General features: G+C 44.1%; 1 protein-coding gene across 3 annotated transcripts in view; it reads left to right on the top strand.

The window, feature by feature from the left end:
• Positions 1-22722, top strand: part of SMC1A (structural maintenance of chromosomes 1A) — a 47550-nt gene extending 24828 nt beyond the window's left edge. Inside the window, exons 20-25 of one of the 3 annotated variants that reach the window (XM_060292947.2) lie at positions 2313-2469; positions 2945-3099; positions 3219-3370; positions 4471-4540; positions 4826-4936; positions 22560-22722. In XM_060292947.2, coding sequence (XP_060148930.1) covers positions 2313-2469; positions 2945-3099; positions 3219-3370; positions 4471-4540; positions 4826-4936; positions 22560-22580 — 666 coding nt within the window. In that variant the 3' untranslated portion in view covers positions 22581-22722. Of the gene's footprint in view, positions 1-2312; positions 2470-2944; positions 3100-3218; positions 3371-4470; positions 4541-4825; positions 4937-5365; positions 10213-22559 lie in introns of those variants that run through there. The other 2 variants (XM_030851017.2, XM_060292948.2) reach the window with 2 other exon arrangements.
• The last annotated feature ends 389 nt before the right edge of the window (positions 22723-23111 follow it).

Consider the following 23111-nt stretch of genomic DNA (forward strand, 5'->3'; position numbering starts at 1 on the left):
TAGTTGTTACAAAGTGTCTTTTGTAGTAGTTTGTTTTTTTTAAGCTGTGACCCAATCAAATTCATGCATTGCTTTTGGTTGTTCTGTCTCTTTAGTTTCTTTTATTTAGTTAGTTTCTTTTAATGTGGAACAGTCCCCTCACTTTTTTTCATAACATCGGTCTTTTGAACAGTCTACATGTTGTCTCGAAGAACAGGATATGTTATGGGTACATTATGGATATGTCAGTTTCCTTTCATTACTCTGTTTAATTTGTTCCACCTAACCTTGTGTTTCCTATGAATTGGAAGTTTGAACTATTTTAGAGGCTTGATAGATTTGGGTTAAGTAATTTTTTGGCAAAAATATTTCACTGTGTGCTCCCCCTCCCCGCCAGCTGTGCAGCGTGGCTTGCCAAATCTTAGTTCCCCGAGCAGAGGTTGAACCCAGGCCATGGTAGTGAAAGCACCAAGTCCTAATCACTGGACCGCCAGGGAACTCCCCACTATGTACTTTATATTGCATCATGCCAGGAGGCACATAGTGTTAGGGTATCCCACTATTCATGATGGTAGGTTTGATCCTCAGTTAAGGTATCAATTGCCAGATCTCAGTGCTAAGCATACACTTTTACCTTTGTAAGTAATAAGGAATCTTTAGGGTGATTCTTTGGCATCTTGTCAGTATCTTGTTCCCCAACAGTTTTTTTACCCAGTGGCTTTCACATTTTGATTCAGTTTAATTTTGTTTTATAATTATGTAAATTCTTCATTTGATTCTGAAACCATAAGTATAATACAAGGTATGTGAAGAGAAGTTTAGCTTCCTTTCCTGTCCAACTTCACCCCCCTTCCTGTATGTGTGACCATTTTAGTTTTTGGATTATCTTTTTGTTGTTGTTGTATTTTTAAAATACAAATATATTTGTATGTAAATTATTCACATTTCCTCTCTGAGATAAAAGATAGCATTCTATTGTGTACCTTTATACTGTATCCACGAATCACTCCATACATATATATAGAGAGAGATGTTCAGAAAGGCTTTTCTAAAATATATATATATATATATATTCATGTCCTTCCTGTGCTTGAAATCATTCAGTGGTACCTCACCTCCCTTGGGATAAAGTCCAAATTTCTTAAAAGGCCTGTTATCATTGGGCTTCTTCATGTGCCTCCAGCTTTGTCTCTTTGCCTAGCGGACAGGCACGTGTGTGCTTACACACACACACACACACACACACACAGACACACACACACACACACACACACACACAGTTGCTACTGTTGCCATGTTGAATTGCCCTTTGCATATTTGTTTGGCCTTTTTGTTTTTCTGCTGTGCTGTGTGGCTTGTGGGGTCTTAGTTCCTTGATCGAGGATTGAACCTGGGCCCGGGCAGTGAAAGCGCTGAGTCATAACCACTGGACCGCCAGGGAATTCCCCTGTTTGGCTTTTGAAGTTCATTAAAGTTGATTACTTTTTTGAATTTCTTTGATTTCCTTGAATGAACCATGAATAAACCCTGGTCTCGCATGTGATACTCCTGTCTGCATAGAAGACTGTTCCTTCTCTCTGTCCTCACCATTCATCCTATGGGCCTGAGCTTAAAAATATTCCTGGAAGCCTTCCCTAGCCCCAGTGTCTGAGTTAGGTGCCCTTCTTGTGTGCTGACCCGTCACCATCTGTTTATCATTGTTTGGGTATTCACCATACAATGTTCTGATTGTTTGCTTATATGCATTCCTCTGTTAGTCCATGAGCTCTATGAACACAGGAGCCATGACTCACAGGATATGAGTGGCCAGTGCCTGGCATTGGAAGGCATTCAGTAAATATTTATTGACTAAAAGTGGCAGAAAGGCACAAGCCCAGACATGCATCACAATATCCATAAGACCTAAAACCAAGTTCAAATGGAATTTGCTCAGGTGTGGTGATCTGAGCAGAAAACGTGAGTTGCCTTATTCGTTGTAGAGCTGTAAGTGGAGTCCAGACCAGCCTGTGTGGGAGCCTCTAGGTCACCCTGGGATGGCGCTGGCTCATGGCCTGGGCTGAGAGCCAGAGAGGGGCACCACCAGCTGCTCCTCCTGAGAGATGGAGAGGTTGACAGGGCCTGGGGGAAGGGCTAGAGATGATAAAAGCGACGTCAGCCTGTAATTTCTAGGGACGGTGGGAATGGTTACTGTTGGCAGGACCTGATGAGAGGAGCAGGGTTAGGGAAAAAGAACCTGCCTTCTGCGTGGGAGTAGGTCCCCAGGCCCCCGCCTGGATCAGGTATCTCTGTAGGGGCCTGGCCCTTCTTGATGTTGCTGGGCCTGGGATTTGCAGGATGCCCAGGCCGAGGAGGAGATCAAGCAGGAGATGAACACACTGCAGCAGAAGCTGAATGAGCAGCAGAGTGTGCTCCAGCGTATTGCTGCCCCCAACATGAAGGCCATGGAAAAGCTGGAAAGTGTCCGAGACAAGTTCCAGGAAACCTCAGACGGTAAGGGTTTCCTCTTCTTCTTGGTTCTAAGATGAAGGCAGGAGGCTAGAGGTATGGCAAGGGCCTGTTATACATCACAACAGCTCCTGTTTTTACGTGCTTTCTTGCTCGAAACTCCCAAGAGCCCTAAACAGTAGGGATTATCACACCTGTTTTATAGAGTAGAAAACTGCTGAGGTTTAGAGAGAATGAGTGACCTGCCTGAGGTCACACAGCTCGTTGCTGGTAGAGCCCAGGGAAGAATCCATGTTATGTGGCTGCGAGCCCATGTTTCTTCCTTTGCACTATGTGGCTGGCCCACTGGATACAGGTGATCGTGGAACTGTCTTCCTGGGCCCCTCCGCAGGCATTCCTCTTCATGTGGGATGTCCCTGCTCTGTGGATTGTCAGTTGTAGGTCATTTTTGCCAGGGCATGGTCCTCAGCCTTGGCAGAGCCTGGGTACTGAGGGGTCACCTGTCTTTCCCTTGTGGCAGAGTTTGAGGCAGCCCGAAAGCGAGCCAAGAAGGCCAAACAGGCATTTGAACAGATCAAGAAGGAACGCTTTGACCGCTTCAATTCCTGTTTTGAATCAGTGGCCACCAACATTGATGAGATCTACAAGGCCCTGTCCCGTAACAGCAGTGCCCAGGTAGGCTGGAGCCCCTTACCCAACTAGCCCCTACCCATCCTCATTTGCCCTTCCCTCTAGGCTTCCTGTCCTCATCCCCATCTAGACCCAGACTCTTGACCCATCTCCTTTCCCCCTAGGCATTCCTGGGCCCTGAGAACCCTGAGGAGCCCTACTTGGATGGCATCAACTACAACTGTGTAGCTCCTGGCAAACGCTTCCGGCCCATGGACAACTTGTCAGGGGGGGAAAAAACAGTAGCAGCTCTGGCACTGCTCTTTGCCATCCACAGGTATGGCTGTGCCCCTCCAGGGCAGTTGGTGGAGACTGTACTGAGGCCACTGGAGGCTCTGGGGTCCAAGGATATGCAAAGTTATGCCGAGGTGAAGATGATCTGGTGGACTCTGGATTGAATCCCTGTTTCCCTACCGACCACAGCATATCTGGCCTTGGTTTCCTGGACCTGTCTTCCCAATCCAACCTCATCCACTCAGCATGCCTTCCCCTGCATGTATTCAGTCCCACCTCCAGGCTTTTGCTTACATGGTTGCTGGCTCATAAGCCCTTTTCATGCAAATCTAGCTTGGCCATCACCTTCCACCCCTTCACATCTCATTCTCTTCCTCCTGTTCCTCTAGGAAGCCTGCTTCAACCACTGTGGCATACCCTGACCTCCCCCTCCTGAATGCCAACAGTACTTGAATCTGACTCCCCCCCACAACTTAGTGCTTGATTGTACAGCATCATTCAGTGAGCATTTCTTGAGGGCTGCTCTGTACCAGACCTTGTTGGGGGATTAGGGACACAGATGAGTCAGACATGGTTTTTGTCTTCAAGGAGCTCATGGTCTACTGGAAGCCAGATGTGTAAACAAACAGTGAGCTAAATGTTGTAACCGGGTGAGCGTGTGAGCGGTGGATGCACAGAGGAGAGCCACCAACCCAATCTGGGAAAGCCTTTCAAGGGCAGCCAACACTTGAGCAGGAAATGCAAAGGATAAGTAGAAGTTAGCCAGAGAGACCAGTAGGCATTCCAAGGCAGAGGGTACAGCATGTGCAGAGGCAGGGAGACATGGTGTGAGTGGGTGGGGTAGACCTCCAGGTAGCTTGGTCAGTATGGCCAGAGCCTAGGACAGCTTTATCTCCCCAGCCAACCTGGAGGCTCCAGAGAGGATCATGTCTTCTGTTCTGTGGGATCCTGGAGCGCAGGGCTGGATGCAAAGGAGGACTCAGTTGGTATATTGGGCTTTAGGGGCTCAGGCAACATTCAGACCTGGGTTTTTTTATCTCTGAAGAAATGGAAGGGGGTGCTGGCCTGTATGATGGGCTCTGGGGCTGTCATGCCCCGCCCCTGCCCCCATCAGTGTCAGCTCACCTACTGGTTCCCTCCCAGCTACAAGCCAGCCCCCTTCTTCGTCCTGGATGAGATAGATGCTGCCCTGGATAACACCAACATTGGCAAGGTGGGTGCAAGGAAAGTGGGGCCCGGGAGGGAGGCCCCCAGGTCGGGGCTGGGTTTCAGGGAACAACTCCTGAGTGCGCCCTAGCCATTCCTGCAGCCTCTTCTCTGTGCCTGGGAGGCTGGGCCCAGGGTCATCCGCACTGTGCTAGTCAGTGGCCTCCTTTCAGCCTCTCTTCCCCCAACCCTCCGCCCCGTACCCCACCCCATCTGCCTCTGGTTCTGACTGGATAAGACAGGGAGTGTTAGGGCTTCAGCCCTGCTAAGTGCTCCATGGCCCCTCCCACAGGTAGCAAATTACATCAAGGAGCAGTCGACTTGCAACTTCCAGGCCATCGTCATTTCTCTCAAGGAGGAGTTCTACACCAAGGCTGAGAGCCTCATTGGAGTCTACCCCGAGGTAGGGCGGTCCTGGCTCAGGAGCCAGCCCCACTCCCTGCCTGACTTCCCAGGGCAGGAAGGGAAGGCTGCAGTGGAGGGGCACAGGGGTGGGGGAGCATAGGGACTCAGGTCCTGAATGGCCATCTGGGCTTGTTGGAGCCCTGCCCTGGAGGCTTAGCCAGCTCAGCTGGGCAGGGCCATTGCATTTGGGGACAGGTGGAAAGGCGAGGCAGAGGCAGCCAGACAGCAGAGAAAAGGAGGAGAGTGCAGAGATAGGCAGGAAAGGCACATGGGACTGAGCACATCCTCTCATACCCAGAGAACCATTGCCTGGGCTTTGGGCAGGTATGTAGGGAGGAGGGTTTGAGGCCCCACAATCCTGGGGCACTTGACCCCTCTTAATTCTCTCCTTACAATTTTATTTTTCTTTTTCTCCCTCCTCCTTCAGCAAGGGGACTGTGTGATCAGCAAAGTCCTGACCTTCGACCTCACCAAGTACCCAGATGCCAACCCCAACCCCAATGAGCAGTAGCAGTAGTTCTGCCCTCCTGCCCGGTCTGGATCCCTAAGTTACGCCTCTCCCAATCTCTGGATATTTGGCTCCCAACCTTTCCCTACCTCCTGTCCCTGTTTGGTATAGTTATGGGATTTAGGCACTGCTGTCAAGCATGAAGAGGAACAGAGGTGATGTTAGTTCTGGAGCAAAAATTCCTGAGCTTCAGGGAGCATCCAGACCTCTGGAACGAGGTGCTGAGCTGAACTGAGCTGAACAGGGCCATCTGTCCATCCCCCCTTCTGCCACCCTGGACCTTACCCCGTCACCCATAATCATGGATTCCTTGGGCCCCCTGCATTTTGCTTGTGTGTGGTATGTACATGTGTGTATATGTGTCCACATGTGCGCATGTGGGTGTGTTTGCAAAATAATAAAGATATTGGAGACCCATTTTAGAAGGAGCCTAGGCTGAATTTGATTCCAAGAGAGCTTAGTATGACAGCACCCCGGCGCTGGGCATAGTTATTCCAGACCTCAGGATTCAGGCTGTTACGTGAAACCACCCTCATTCACTCATTAATGCTTTCATTCATTTCCTGTGTTCATCAAATACATACTGAACACCCTCTTTGTCAGACTCTATGCTAGGAATACAGAACTGAATCAGACATGATCTCTACCCTCCTACTAAGGAGATGCTAGTGGGTTCATGAGTTCCTGTGGTTAGCTGAATCATGTATAGGTGCTTTGAATTTGAGAAGAGGATGATCAGCTCCAGGCTTCCTGGAGGTCACATTTGAGCTGGACCTTGACAAGTTGGTAGGATTTGGTTGGGTGCTAGGAGCAGAGCCTAGGCTCTAGGGACAGTTCTAGTCCCATTTTTTTATCACTTACTAGCTTGACACTGGGCAAGTCATTTGACCTTTCTGTGCCTGTTTCCTCAACTGTAAAATGGGGCTAACAGTATTTACCTACCTCGTAGGATTTAATGATGTCAAACTCCTCACTGGAGGCCTTATCCCTGCTTGGAGCCCACTAGGTGCCAACCCCTCAGAATCCAAGCCTTCTCATGCCTAACCCCTGAGGGCTTCTGATCCCAGTTGTTAGGGACAGAAGGAGCCTCCAAATCTGGGAAGTGTTGAATGCCCTGGTTATTGGGAAAGTTCCAGGGCATTGATGGGGTTTACCTGGTAAGTGGAGGACCTAAGGAACCCTATCGCTTCAATCATGTATGATAACTGGGTGCCTAAGCCCCAACCTGGGTTGTGAGGAAGTAGGGGAGAGGTAGCCTGGGCCGCATCCTGGCTGTGTGTAATGTTCCTTCTGGGAACTAACCGCATTAGTTGCAGGCACTGTGCAGAGGCAGTGCAGTCTGCTGCCATGAGGTCGGTCTTTGCTTGTTCATGTATACTGTCAGACCATCACCTTGTCCGATCTGTATATTACATTTTTTCTTTTTAAAAGTTAAATCAGTTCTAATTATCCAAGTAATGCATGAATCCATTTTCTTTTTAAGAAATTAGATTGTTGCAAATAAAGCTAACTTCATTCGACTACCATTCCCCCTCCCCCTCTCAATTCCTATAATGTCTGTTGTACATCCATCTTGACTTTGTTTTAAGACTTTTACGTATGAATTCATTGAAAATACTGTGTTTAATGCAGATGGTATATTGAATCATTCTGCAGTTTTCTTTCTTAGCAATGTTTTTGAGATATATGCATGTTGCTAAATGTAGATGCAGTTCACCCTTAGTAATTGTTATGTAAATTGCCATGATGTGACTCTGCCACATTTTATTTACCTATTTCTCGTGTGATAGACAGTAAGACTTCTGTTTTTGCTGTTATAAGGATACTACGCAGGAGCATCGTGTGTGCGTGTGTGAAAATTTACCTAGGGTTGATTCCTACAAGTTGAATTACAGAATCGTAGGTTATTTATATTTTTGTTTTTAATAGATACTTCCAAATTGCCTTTCTGTACTGTTTACTCAGTATTTTTCTTGAGGTTGTCTTGGGTCTAGTATCGTTATCTACTTCATTTCATCCTGAGTAGTGATAACCGTGAAACCATGGGTGAGATGTGCTAATAAGTATGTATTTTCTAATACATATTAAAAGGGATAGCTATCAAAACAAAATAAATTTGTCTGTGTTCAACCAAAGAAGTCACATACCACTAGTGGTATGTGTGCTGTAATTTGGGAAATGCTGGCATATGTGGAACAGCACAACTGGGGAGTCACCCTGGTTCAAATACTAGCTGTAGAAACTTGAACCTGTTAGTTCACCTCCTTGAGCCTCAGTTTCCTAATGTAGGAAAGCAGATAATATACACCTACCTTGCAGCGGTGTAAGGAAGATGAAATGAAATATATCTGAAGCAATTTGGCTGGCATGTAGATTATCACAGGACTTTAAAGGTAGCGATTGCTGGGCTTCCCTGGTGGCGCAGTGGTTGAGAGTCTGCCTGCCAATGCAGGGGACACGGGTTCGAGCCCTGGTCTGGGAAGATCCCACATACCGCAGAGCAACTGCGCCCGTGAGCCACAACTACTGAGCCTGCGCATCTGGAGCCTGTGCTCCGCAACGAGAGGCCGCGATAGTGAGAGGCCCGCACACCGCGATGAAGAGTGGACACTGCTCGCTGCAACTAGAGAAAGCCCTCACACAGAAACGAGGACCCGACACAGCCAAAAATTAATTAATTTTTAAAAAAGTGATTGCTATTCTTCCCACTTTGCAGATGAGGAGACTGAGGCCCAGCAAGGTTAAATCACCCAGCTACCAGATAACAGTGAGGGTTTGAACCCACACCCTCCAATTCAGTCTTGAGCTTTCTCCCCTCTAAGGGTGGTTATCAACCTTACCTGCGAAGCTTTTTCCTTTTCCTTTTTTTTTGGTTGCACGATGCAGCTAGCAGGATCTCAGTTCTCTGACCAGAGATTGAACCCGGGCCATGGTAGTGAAAGCCTGGAATCCTAACCACTAGGCCACCAGGGAACTCCCTCTTTTTCCTTTTTAAAAATCAAAGCAATATATACACCAGTTAGAAAATAAAATAGTACAGAAGGGCTTATAATGAAAAGCAGCAGTTCCCTGCTGCACCCCCATGTCCAAAGGATGTGGAGCTCCTTGCTCTGGTCCCACCCCTGGAAATCTAATTCAGTAGGTGTGGATGATAATCTGAGTAACTAATCCCTATCTCACGAGGTAGAAAGCATTACATGAGATGCCTTAGGATAAGACCCTGGCACATAGGAACAGAAGTGCTCCAAAAGATTTAAATCCTGAGGATCAGAGAGGTGAGATGACTTGTCTGAGATTCCAGTGGTTCGCTGGCAGAGCCTAGACTTCCACTGGGATCTCCTCTGTGCTTGCCCAGTGCTTTCCCTTGTGCCACACCACCTCCTATCATCACAAGGCAACACGTGCTCAGTGCAGGCTGTGCCCAGAGAAGAGCAGACACCATGGTGTGTTTCCAAGAGCCAGCTGGATCTAAGTAGAATCCCTAGGGCTAGTTGGAGGACACTTGGTTGACTCCCTTATGTTCTGGACCCGGTAGCCTTAGTCTCGGGACACAAACATGAGTCAAATCTTTCTCCTGTCTTTGAGGAACTCACTGTCTAGTTGGGGAGGCAATTCATAAAGCAGTGTGATCAGTGCTCTGACAGGAGCATGGATAAAGGAGGGGCATCTAGCTTAGGTAGAGGTTCAGGGAAGACGTCCTCTAGTCTAGGAAGTGACACCTGAGCTGACTCTTGGGGGACTGGCAGGAATTAGCCAGTTGAGGAGGAAGTGGAAGGAGTTTCCAGTTAGAACAGTATGCACAAAGACCTGAAGGCAAGAAACATCCTAGCAATTCAGAAATACGGAAGCATAAGGTTTCCTGGGCTGGGGAAAAGCAGCAGGAAATGAAGCTAGAGAGGTAGTCAGGAACCAGATTTGAAGAGGGTCGTAAGAGCCTGGCTACAGAGCAGATTTACCTCGTAGGACAGTGTGGTTCTCAAACTGGCTGTGCATCTTGGGGCATCCTGGGCCCCAACTTCTAAAAATTCAATTTCCATAATTGGAGTGGGGGCCTTAGGATCTGGAGTGCTTATAGAGGTCTGCACACAACTCCAGGGTGCAGCCAGGTTTGGGGATTGTGGGTTGGAAACAGCAGGGGAGCCGTGGAATAGTTTTAAGCAGAGGAGACTCCAGATAAGATGTGATTTTAACAAACCCCTTTCTGGCCAGCCAGTGTGGAAATAGATTAGGTTAGATGCTCAAGCTGTATGCTCCCATGCCTGTAGTTTCCTTGTTCAATTCTCACACTGTTTTATATTTGCTTGTTTTGTCTCTCTGAATAAGCTGTAAGCACCACAAGGGTCAGCCTGGGGTTATCCTGCTACTGGTATATCCCCAGCAAAAAGCACAGTGCGTGACCCCAAACAGGCACCTAATAAATAGTTTTTGAATGAATGAATGCATTTGTGAGGGAGAGAGGGGAGACATTAGTTAGGGAACAGTTGAAAATACTAGGCCCACTCAAGGGCAAGGGCAGTGGGAATGGATTGGAGATGAGCTGTTAAAGGAAGATGATGAAGCAGACTTGGTGACTGATTATTGGATGTGGAGGGTGACTGAGAGGATAGAATGAATACTCGTTAATAGCCAAGATTCCTACCCTATCTCAGTCATTCTTCTTCCTTACCCATCTGACTCAGAATCTCCTTCCAGCCTCCTCAGCAACTGGAATTCCTCAAGTTAGGTAAACATTCTTTGTGTGCTGTGTGGTCTCCCCCCGCCCCCCCCCCCCCCCCCCCCCGCCATTGATTCATTCATCAAGTTCAATAAATCTTGGCTAAGCACCTCCTGTGCTTTTCCAAGCCAGGACTCTGACTCCCTCTTTCCTACCTCAGATGTTTTTGTGGGCTTCCCCAGATAAGACTTATATCCCTTATACAGTAACCTAAAGGGAGATACCCAGATGTCAGACCTGTAAGTGAATTTAGGATTTTGTCTAACCCCTTCCTGAGGCTCTCAGAGGGGAGGGAACTTGCCCAAGGCCCCTCTACTAGGAAGTGTTGGAGCCAGAACTGGAACCTAAGTTCCCTTTCCACATTGCCCCTAGAGCCTTGATTTCTCCCATTGCAGATCAGGACAGGGAGAGGAGGCCATGGAGAAGGTGGGACTTAGGTTGGCCTTGAAGGTCGATGTACTGGACAGCCCAAGAAGCAGCTTGCCAATTACACTGCCCCCTTCTGGAAGCCCTCAGCAGACCTGCCATGCCCACAGTCCCTTCTAAGGGGTTTCTTAAGCATGAGTTGCCATGTTCTGTACCATGTGACCTCACAGTCCTGGCCACAGATGGTTAAGTTGGGGTAGTATCTTACTCAAGGACAGCCAGTCTCTAAGCTGGCCAGTGGCCTACTAGGTGGACTGATGTAAGAACTCTGCCTCCTAGTGATGGGCTGTATCGGATGGCAAATATATGAAACAATCAGATGCTTTTTCAGGGAGGTTGAATGTGAGGCATTCAGAAGAAGTGAACAGTTAATTAGAATTTATCAAGGCAGGAGTGGTGGTGGATGAAGGGTGTCAGAAACTGAACAGTGAAAGCAAGGAGAAAGCTGCAGAAATAATGAGACATCATTAGAATGTGGGGCCACAGGTAGCAGAAGCCATGAAGCAGCAAGACAATGGGTCAAAAGGGCACAAGCCATGAAGCAATAGGAGCCACGATGTAGCAGTAGCCATGAGGAACAGAAATTATGAGACAAAACCCTGAATCTGTGAGATTAACGAAGCAGCATACGGCTTGAACAGACAAGATCCATGAGGCAGCAGAAGCGATGAGACTGCAAGAGCCACAAGGTAGCTGCAACCACATGGCAGCAAGGCATCAGGAATCAAAGAGGCAGCAGGATAGACAAGGCAAGCAGAAATTACAGCACATAGAAGCCCTGGATTAATTGGAACTGAAGCCCCAGAAGCCAGGAAGCTGTAGGAGCCAGGAGGCCCAGAAGCTTTGAGGCCCTGAAGGCCGTGGGCTAGGGAGGAGGGGAGCAGAGAAAAGGTAGTCAGTAGCAGTAGGAGGAGTATAAATACTGCCAGAAAGAAGTTGAGTCACCATTTTGGGAAGCACTAGAGAAGGGAGCAACAGATGCCTGCAGCTGAGGGGGTGACAAGATAAGCCAGGCTCTAGAGCTGCTTTGGATCATGAACCATTTTCAAGTTTCTGTTCTGTGAGGCTGCCTGTGTAGCTGTTTTTGTCTTCCTTATTTCCCTGTGAATGCTTCAATAAATCTCCATCACTAACCTGAGTGTGTCTGTTCCTTGTAATCTAAAAGAGGTTAACTCTGTGGCATGCACTTTAGATGGGTGAAAAGCAGGGCAGAAGGTCTTCCAGGTGGGTTTGAACTGAGACACAGAGGTGGGAATTTATTCATTCTTCTCTCATACCCTCACTGGCACAGGCACTTTTCAATCATTTACTCATTGGCTTCTTTTTCTCATTCATTCATCTGGTCATCATTCATTTATTCACTTATTCATGTATAACTCATTCATTCACTTATTAACTTATTCATTCATGCATTAATATAAGCATTTGCTCATTTCTTTCCAGTATTCACTCGGTCATAACTTTTTCATCCATTTGTTCAGCAAGCATACATTGAGTTCCTGCTGCATGTCAGGCCCTGTGCTTGGTTCTGGAGATGAGATATACTCCCTGAACTCCAGGAAGTCACAGTTTACCTGGAGACTCAGATAAGTAAGCAGATAAGTGCACCAACTGTGACAAATGATCTAACAGAAGTCTAGATGAGGCAGAGTAGAGAATATAAGACCATCGGATTGTTCTTCCTTAGGGTGGGGTGGGATGGAGGGAGTAATCAGGAAAGCCTTTATAGAGAAGGGGGTACTTGAACTGAGTCTTGAAGGAAGAGCTGCTGTTTACCATGGAGAAATGGGGGAAAGAATATTCCAAGCAGAAGAGCTGCCTAAGCAAAATTACATAAAGAGTGTGAAAGCACATGGATTTTGGGGGGAGCAGTGGAAGAAATGGTGGAAGCCAGGGAGTCAAGCTTAGCTTTGATTCTATGGGCAATGGGAAGCCATAGAAAGGTTTGAAGCAGGGAAGTGACAGAGTCAGATTGGTATTTTAGGAAGATCACTCTGATAGCTGCTTTGAAGGATGGTGGGGGCATGAAACATTGACCTGAATAACATACTTGAAGAAACAACATGTAAGTGTCATAACTAGAGGCATGAATGAAGACTCGGGAGTCACCGAGGAGGAAGGAAGTTCTGCCAGGGGACTAAGGAAGACTTTTTGGAGGAGGTAGAATTTGAGCTGAGCCTTGAAGAATAAGGAAGACTCCAACTACTGGAGATAAGGAGTAATTTTTTTTCCAAGCAAGGAGATGAGCATAAGTATGGCAAGCTTGGGCTAACGAATATTCAAGTTTGACTGCAGTAGAGCTACATTTAAGGGAGAGGCAGGAAGGGAGACTGCAAGGTTTCTCAAATATTTGTAAATTCTGCTGCCATTAGGTCTGCAGGGACAAGGGAATTTGCGGGGAGGGAGTAAGTGGTGGGGAGGAGTGTCCTTTTTCTGCTTTTAAAAATTAATTTTAAATACACTTTCATTTTAAAATAGAAGTAATGCATGCACGTTGTTCAGAAAACAAATCAATAAACTCAAATTAGTACAAAAGGAAATGAAAAGAGTCTACTGACCCACACATCCCCACCACCGTTCTACCACCTTTAGTTATTAGCAACCACTTTTAGTTATTTCTTCTGATTTTTATCTCCATATCTAAATACTATGCCATGTGATTTGTCTTTTATCAGTTTCAGGCATTACCCATTGATGTCCTGCTATGACAGATGAGGATTTAGATAATTTACACCAAGTTCAACTCTTGTCCTTCCTGCTTCTAATATAATTTAGTTTCTCTATTAGATACTTTTCTGAATTTAAGCAACATTGTGATTCCTTGTTCCATGAGACAATTTTTCTTGACCAGAATTTTGTTAGCTGAGAATATCTTTTCGCTTTCTTCCCCACAGTTCAACCTCTCAACTTCTGTCATCTGGTCTTTTATGTGTCAAAGTTGGTAACATTGAATTCTGTTCTGTAAACATGATTAAGGCTTTTTCTGTGTGTTTTGTCTACAGTTTAATAGTTTGATTCTAAAAGTTTAAAAGCAATAAGCAGTTATTATATTAATATGACTAATTGTTCATTGCAGAGCCAATTATGTACTTTTTAAAAATAAATTTATATTTTTTTATTTTTGGTTGCATTGGGTCTTCGTTGCTGTGCGCGGGCTTTCTCTAGTTGTGGCGAGCGGGGGCTACTCTTTGTTGTGGTGCGTGGGCTTCTCATTGCGGTGGCTTCTCTTGTTGAGGAGCATGGGCTTTAGGTGCACAGGCTTCAGTAGTTGTGGCTTGCAGGCTCTAGAGCGCAGGCTCAGTAGTTGTGGTGCGTGGGCTTAGTTGCTCCGCGGCATGTGGGATCTTCCCGAACCAGGGCTCAAACCTGTGTCCCCTGCAATGGCAGGTGGATTCTTAACCACTGCACCACCAGGGAAGTCCCAATTATGTACTTTTATAATTTTTTCCTTGTAGCAGTTTTTCATTTTTCCTGAAGTTTCTAATTCTTTGCTTCTCTTTCACTATTTTACTTTTTCATATATTCCATTTTTTTCTTTCCCAAAATCTCTATCACATTAAGTACATCAAGTCCACCCCCCCACCAAAAAAGAAAAAGACCTTCTTCTTGGAGCCCTCCATCTCCTTTCTCAAATCTGTACTAGTTGCTCTCTAGGCCTGATGCATGGCTGTCATTTTGAGACTTTCCTTCACAGCTTTCCTTGGTTATATCTACTGTTTACTGGTTCCCAGGGTTTTTGTTTTGTTTATTTTTTCCATTGTTTTGATAGTATACATCCTCAAGTAACTTTCTCAAAAAAGGTTGTGTCGGGGGTAGACTTCCTGGGTCTTTGCATATCTGAAAATATCCATATTCCATTCTTATACTCGGCAGAAGTTTGTTTTGGGTTTTTTTGTTTGTTTGTTTTTTGGGTTTTTTTGGCCATGCAGCATGCAGGATCATAATTCCCTGACCAGGGATCAAACCCATGCCCCCTGCAGTGGAAGCATAGAGTCTTAACCACTGGACCACCAGGGATGTCCCCTAAAGTTTGAGGTTCAACATCATTTTCCCATAGAACTTTGAAGGCGTTGCTCCACTTTCCTCTAACATCCAATTTTGAGGATAAGAAGCCTAATATTAGTCTGAGTCTAATTGCTTTTACATAGTTCTACCCATCTCTATTTCTTCTCTCCTGGGATCTCAGTGACATGAATGTTATATTTTTTCTTATACTGTCACAGGTCCCTGAGTCTGTTCACTTTTTTCCCAGTCTATTTTCTCTCTGTTTTCTAGATTGGGTAATTTCTATTGTTCTATATTCAAGTTAACTGATTCTTTCCTCTGTCCCCTACATTTTGCTGTTAGCCCATCCATTGAGGTTTTTGTTTGGGTTATTGTATTTTTCAGTTCTAAAATTTCCATTTGATTCTTCTTTATATCTTCTATTTTTTTGTTGACAGTTTCTGTTTTTCCACTTGTTTTAAGCATATTCCTAATTGTACATTGAGGCATTTTTATGATGTCTCCTTAAAAACCCTTGTCAGATGATTTTTAACATCTCTGTCATCTTGGTGTTGGAGTCTACTGAGTGTCTTTTCTCATTCAAGTTGAGATTTTCTTGGTTCTTGATAACATAAGTGATTTTCTATTGAAGCCTGGGCACTTTGGGTATGGTGTTAAATACAGGGATTTTTAAAAAAAAATAAATTGATTTATTTATTTAGTTTTGGCTGCATTGGGTCTTCATTGCTGCACTCAGGCTTTCTCTAGTTGTGGCGATCGGGGGCTACTCTTCGTTGCGGTGCACAGGCTTCTCATTGCAGTGGCTTCTCTTGTTGAGGAGCACGGACTCTAGGCACACGGGCTTCAGTAGTTGTGGCGCGCGGGCTCAGTAGTTGTGGCTCGCGGGCTCTAGAGCACAGGCTTAGTAGTTAGTGGCGCATGGGCTTAGTTGCTCCATGGCATGTGGAATCTTCCTGGACCAGGGATCGAACCCATGTCCCCTGCATTGGCAGGCAGATTCTTAACCATTGTGCCACCAGGGAAGTCCAATACGAGGATTATTTAATTGTTTTAGCTTGTCTCCTTAGACACTGTTCCAGCAGTGAAAGAGGGGACACTGCCTTGTTACTACCAGATGGGCATAGAAGTCCAGGATCCTCACTCAATCTCTGTTCACACCCCAGAAGGAGGGTTTCCTCATGATTCTTGGGTGAGGGTGGTAGTTCTGGCTCCCCACACAGCCTTCTCTGACAGCACCCCAGTGAGAAGGGGGAAGAGTTATTCTTTATAGCCAGCAAAGGTAGAAGTCTAGGCTCCCCACTTGGCCTTTGCTGGTGGGGCCACAGTTTTTTCTTTTGTGTTTGGCTGGAGTAGAGTGGTTATTATCTAACTGCCATCTTCTCCAGCACCAAGTCTTGGCTATGTGAGGCAAAAAGCAAACCAAGGGAACTCACTACCATGTTGCTCCTCTGCTACTGAGGTCCCCAGGAGGTTTGCCTTCTCTCCACCTCTCAGTCTTCTTATGTTTATATGTAATATCCCAGAATTTTAGCTGTGCTTGGGGAGAAGAATAGGGAAAAGTACTTTTACTCCAGCCACTCCCCCACACACCTTTAAATAGTTATTTTTTTAAAACTGTATTCTTGGTGTCCTAAAATTTCTTAATTATGTGTTTAAGTTTGGGGATTTGTCATTCATTGTGATGGTCATTGGTTAGGTCCCTTCATTTTGAAGTTCTTTAACTCCGGGAATTCTCTTATATTATTTCTTTGATACATTCCTCTTTTCTGTTTTTGTTTTTGTTATTGTTGTTGTTCTCTCCTGGAACTCCTTGAAGTTGGATGTTAGACCTTCTGAACTGATCTTTTGTATTTTTATCTGTTCTCTCAACTGCTGCCACACTTCCCCGCTCCCTCCCTCTCCCTTCCATTCCTAGTTCTCTCTCTCTCCCTTTTGTTTACTTTCTGGAAGAAGATTTAACTTTATTTTCCAACTCTTCTATTAACATTCCTTTTCATTTTGCCAATCACATTTTAAAATTTCCAAATATCCATTCATGTTATCTTTTCCTTTCTTATAGCATCCTGTTCTTGTTTAATGGATGCACTATTATCTTGAATCTTTCTGAGAATAATAGAGGTATTTTTATATTTCATTGTGTTCTTTGAAATATTTATTTCCTTTGGGATTTGTTTTCCCTCATTTGTGTATTTTGATCTCTTTCAATTTGTAGTCTTTTCTCAAATACCCAGTGATCTATAGTTGTTTACTCATATTTAAGAATGTAGCAATAAAATTTGATTGGAAGCTCTGTATATGGGGTACAGAGCTAGGTGACTGGTGGCTTACCTTTAGGATGACTGGAGAATAGCTGACTACTATGCTGTGCCAAAATGCAAAGATCTTTTCTCCCAGGTTGTTCAGTTTCCTTAAATAAGAAACCTCTGGTTTTGCCTAATGGGTAGACACCTGGCTGCTGTGAATTGTACACAGGGTGGTGGGTTAACAGTTTGATATACAGCCTTCCAGTTAATCTCCCTGTTTTCAGCCCCACATCTCACTCCCACTCTATACCATACCTGGCATTGTTAAGACCCAAGACACTCCAGGCTTCTACAGAGAAAGATCAACTCCTTCCTCGGTGACATCACCTCCATGCATACTCCAGGCTGTGGCTTCCTCCACCATGCTTCATCAGTCACCATTTCTCCATTTACTTCCTATCTTCCAGACATTTGTTGGAATCTCTCTTTTGCTGATGGATCTGCTCCTGATGGACATTCTCTTCATCATTGTGTTTTTATACTTTTTTAAAATTCCTTTACTATCATTTTAGCAAGGTTTCAGGTGGGAGTGGAGATAAACATGTGGTAAGTCTACTATCTTGTCCTGGAAATCTACTAGTCTACTTATAACTGCTTATTTTTTACTTTTCTGATAATAATCTTCATATCTCTAAATAATATACAATTTTTTCTATTTATCAACTTATCACTTTCAGACATTATCTGTTGACTTCCTGCTTATTAATACCACCCAACTGCCCTCCTCCAATGCCCCAATATAAACATATCACTAGTTATATATCCTCTATTTCTTACCTTTGTACCTTTAAGTAATAGACTTATATTCCCTCTTTCAATCTATTAACATTTATACTTTTACTTCTATATTAACAAGATTAATAATATTTACATTCTGTTCTATAACCAAAATTAAGTCATCCATACTTTGCTGACAGGTCATTCTAAAAGCTTAAAGTCAATAAAATGTTTATGTTATTATGATTATGTAAATGTTGTTCCTAATGCTCCAATCAGTGTACTTGGATTACATTTCTTTTCTTATACAATTTTTTTTCCTGGAGTTTCTAATTGCTTTTCTGTTTTCCTTGCATTGTCTGACTTTATCTCCTTCTTAAGTTGTTCCAAATTCTTAAAGAAAGTATAAAATCGTTTGAATCCCCTTTTTTCCCAGATACCTCCCTCCTGGAGCCCTCCGTCTTCTGCTCCAATTTGGACTTATTGCTCTATAGGCCTGCAGCACAACTGTCATCCTGGGACGTCCCTTCATTACTCTTCTGGGTTGGACCCAATCTTTCCTGGACCCCATATCTTCCTCTTTCTTAGTTTACTCCTTTGTAGTGGACTTTGTAGTTGTTCTCCAATATCCATTCCTCTCCTCCCCCATTGTACAACAACTATGCAGTTTGAGTGAGACTGACCCCATTGCCAGCTCTAGGTATAGAACTTTATGGATAATCTCTCTCTCCCCTTTGCCACAGTGATGATTGGTTCAGAGATGATCCAGTCACAATGAAGCTTTTGTTCAGTTTTTGAGGGAAGACGTAGCCTGTCTTCCCTTGGACATGAACAAAGAAGCATGTAGCCTGGTTGCTGCTATTAACCATCTTGTGAACATGTGGAAGGCCTACCTGAGGATGGAGCTGACAAATGGAGAAGGCACAGCCAAGAGAATTACAGGGAAATGGAACCATATTCCTGATCATACCAGGCCTGAAGTCTTCCCTGCCTATGGGCTTGTCGGTTAAGCGAGCCAATAAATTGCTTGTGTTATTTAAACCAGTTTGAGTTGGGTTTTATATCACCTGCACCAGAAACCATTATAACTTATACTTGCTGGTCTCACCCTTCAGAGAAGGAATGAGTGCATTTTTTGGTTACATGAGGCACTATATTGTGAAAGCGTTTTTTTAGAGTAAGTCTGGGAAGAAGGGTATATGTGGATGTTGGCCAACCAAAGGAGTGAACTCTGTTGACTGCCTAGTATCTAAATCTCCATCCTGATTGGGGGGATTCCCCATCGTGTGAGTCTCGGTGGAAGGCAGGCCCCCACTTCCTCTATGGAAACTGAAGGTGGTCAGATTTCCTTTCCCTGCCCACCAGGCAGCAAGGGCTGGATACTCTGTTCATGGCTTTGAATCCAGAGTAAGCAACACAAAGGAGACAGAAATATACAAGATTAACAGGTAGATGACAGATTAGGAGAATATATCTGCAATGAGCAAAACTGACAAAAGATTAATAACTAGAAAAAGAAGATAGTAAACTCAATAGGAAAACAGGCAAAGGATATGAAGAGTAACAGAATGAGAAACTTGAATTTACCCAAGAGGAAACTTGAATATATTAAAAGATTTTCAACTCTCTTAATAATTAAAGAAATGAAAATTAAAATAACATTGAGAAATCAATAAAAGGATGGCAACATGTAGAAAGTCAGATATTATCAAGTGCTGATGAGGATGTGAGGAAAAGGAAAAGTGTGGGTGGGAGTGTAAACTGGTACAGGTATTCCAGAGACTAAGTTGGCAGTACCTCCTGAAATTCAGTAGGTGTATACCCTACGACCCAGCAATTGCACTCCTGGGTATATACTCCAGAGAATTCTTACACAGGTCATTAAGGAAATATAGTTGAGGTGGTTTGTTGCAGCACTGTTTGTGATAGTGAAGAATTGGAAGCAACCCAGGTGACCATCACGTGTGACTGGATAAGCAAACTGATATATTCATAAGATGGAATATATAAAACAGTAAAAAGAAAATAGCTAAATTTACATATAGTCACATAGATAGGTCTCCAAAACCTAGTGTTGAATGGAAAAGGTGAAAAAGAGAATGAGACTTACAGCATAATACCATCTGTGTAAATGTAAAACAATACTGTATAATATGATGGCTGTACATATATCTAAGGAGATCTGTGGAAGATGGATTGGAAGTGTATATACATGACAAACACTGGAGTTGTTCACTGAAGTGGGCAGGAGAGTGGGAGTTGGGGTGGGGTGGGGACTGACAGGGAAAAATAATACTACAATGAAATCAAGCAAAAAAGGGGCCTTGAATGGACTGATGAAAATAATGTGCCATGGACTGAAGAGCATGATTAACACAATGCTGAAGGTGACCACAAATAAATGAGAACAGACAGAAAGATGATTAGAGTTCATCTTCAATGGCATGTGATGCTGGGGTCACGTCCAGGGGTCACAGCAGTGGGGCTAGCAGTGACAGTAGCAGCATTCAAACCCAGCTGTCCCCCCAGCATGGCCTTAGTTGTGGCTTCTCCTGCCCGATTCTCCAGACTTCTGTGAGCTACAATAATGACCTCGCAATAAATCCCTTTTCTGCTCTAGTTAACTAGAGTCAGCTTCTCTTACTTGCATCCAACAATCCTGACTGATACGTCACATATTTTGTTGGAGAACATCCTCAAGTAACTTCCTAAGAAGGCAAATTTTGGGGTCTTTGCATGTCTGAAAATGTAGCATTATTTTACCTTTATATTTGAATGATAGTTTGTCTTTAGAATTCTACGTTAAAAATATTTTTCCTCTGAATGTTGCACATATTGCTTTTAGCATGTAGTGTTGCTGATTAGAAGCTGGGTTCTAATTTTTTGTTGGCGACCTGTTTTCCCTACCTCTGGAAGCTTACATTTTTTTCCCTTCATACTTAAGTGTTTTGAAATATCACAATGATGAGCCCAAAAGTGTGTTTTTTCCTCATCTGTTTTACTGGGCACCTGGTGGTTGGGCCTTTTCAATCTGAAGACTCAGGTCCGCCTCCTCTAAGAAATCACTGTTTTATTTCTTTGCAAATTTTCTCCTCTATTTTCTCTGTTCCCTTTCTAGACCTCTTGTTAGTTGGATTTTGACCTCCTGGGTGATTGTCTTTTTATTTTCTCTCATATTTTCCATATCTTTGCCTTTTTGTTCTGCATTCTGGGACATTTTCTTGACTTTATCTTCTATTGAAGATTTTTATTTTTGGCAGTCATTTAAAATTTCTAAGCACTCTTTCTTATTCTCCAAAGATGCCTTTTTCATAGCATCGCTTTGTTTTGTTTTGTTTTTTAATGGATGCAATATCTTCTCTGTATGTGTGCTTAATAGAATTTTACAGGAGTCTTGGGGATAACAGATGATAATTACCAGGCCACAAAGGAAAACTGTAAATGGATACCAGATATTACCTCTCCACAAGAATGTCACCCACGCTCCTCTGAAAGGGACCGCTTATTGGCTGTCCCTCTCCTTAGCCCCCTAGCCTGATATCATGTGTGGGAAAGATTATTATCCACCAACTGGATGGTTTTTGGCCATATGCTCCCTACCTGGAGGCCAGATCTCCAGCTCTCACCTTGACATCAGAGAGAGGAGGTCACTGTTCTGTTCCCCACTCCCAGGCCAACTGTATTTCCTGCACCAGCACGACACTGCCCATATCCATTTTCTTTCTGGGATATTCTCACACCTACTTCCCACAGTGGTGACCTGGTCCCTGTGTCCTACACAAGGCAATCACAGTAGTCAGCAGCACATTTCATAGGGTGGATTGTCTTTAATGTTAAATAGCAATATATGTTGTGGAAACAATAATCCAGACTAGTTCCTTTTTATGGTCCGTCCTCCAATAGGAGCCAACAGCAATCCAAGCCTGCACATTTTTTGATGGTCCAAACTGCGTATCTCCTGTGAGCAAAAGCCTGGGCAAAAATATGCATGCACTTCTCTCAGGAACAAAAAATAATTTTCAGGGACAGTTCGGTCCAAGCCCATGAATAGGACAAAAAGAAAAAATAAAAAAGAGAAACGAACTCAGTACAAGCATAATACTGTTGTAGTACACCCAAATTATGTCACTGCTCAGGACGTTTAACATTTGTATCACAGTAGGTAACATTTGCTGAGTGCTTACTCTGAACCAGGCACTTGGATTACCTTCATTCCCTAAAGAAGAAAAGTGAGGCTCCCAGGTGTCAATTGCCCAGGGTCACAAAGCCAATAAAACGGCAGACAGGAAATTGCACCAGGACTGTCTAACCACAGTCAACCCATGTGACTGCCACACAGGGCTGTACTGGTTTCCAGCAGCCACATTCAGGTTAATAGTGATGGCACAATTTTCTGTAAGATCAGTGTGTGGATACCCGAGATTCCTTAGCCCAATAAAGACCCAATTCTGGTTAGTTTGCTTCTAAGGTGAATGGATGTCCTTTTCTCTGGAAACAGAAAACTGCCACCAGTTTTTATTTTTTAAATGTTTTTCTTTCATAGAAACCATAGCACATTATTTCTAAGTTTTTACTTTTCATCAAAGTAAGACTTGCGCATAGTTGAAAAATAAAAGTGTTCTAAAGAGCTCATAATAAACCCCAGCAATATCCTGTCCCACTCCTTCCCACTGCAAGTCCTGCTCCCTAGAGGCAAGAACTTTATTTTGCCAGTCTTTGGCTTTTTCTTCTGTCACTTACTACTCCAAAACCCCCTTCTCCCTTGCCATCTCCCACTCAGAGGCTGAAGAGTCAGATACTTTCTTAGCCCCCCTTGAAGCTAGAGATGGCTATGTGTTCCAGTTATGGCCCTCAGATGTTTGCTGGGGCCTTCTGAAAGGCTTTTGTTTTCCTGAGACACACATATCTGACAATGTCCCCTTCCTTCTTCTTTCTGCCTTGAATATAGCTGTGCTGCCTGGAGCTGTGACAGAAATCTTGTGATCATGAGGGGATGAACATGAGGATGTAGACTCCACACATTAAGGAAGAAAAAGTTAGAAAGAGCCTGGATCCTTAATGGCATCACTGAGCAGCTGAACACATGCCACACTTTTGTAAATATAAGTTAACTTCCTGAAAAATAAATAAATAAATAAATGAATAAATAATGCTATATGTGTTGAAGCCACTGGCAGTTGGGTTTTTTGTTACTTGTAGCTGAAAGGATTTTTCACTGAAGGACCACCATGTTTCTCTATTATGTGCTTATGCTACTATTTCTTAACTTAGCAATTTGAGACATTATCTCTTGACAGCTTGTTATGGTAGAAGAAGATTTTATCCCCCTCCACACACACATTCCTATTTTCCCTCCCTTCACTTTTCCAATATGTTTATATCCCAATTCCTAGCGAATCAGTAGCTGCAACCGAGCCAAGAATTGTACTATTATTACCTGGATTTGGGGGGGGGGGGGCTTCGGCCTTGTTTGAGGTGTGTTACTGAATTTAATAATTGC

This window comes from Globicephala melas, chromosome X, assembly GCF_963455315.2.
Source record: "Globicephala melas chromosome X, mGloMel1.2, whole genome shotgun sequence".
Classification (NCBI taxonomy): Eukaryota; Metazoa; Chordata; class Mammalia; order Artiodactyla; family Delphinidae; genus Globicephala; species Globicephala melas.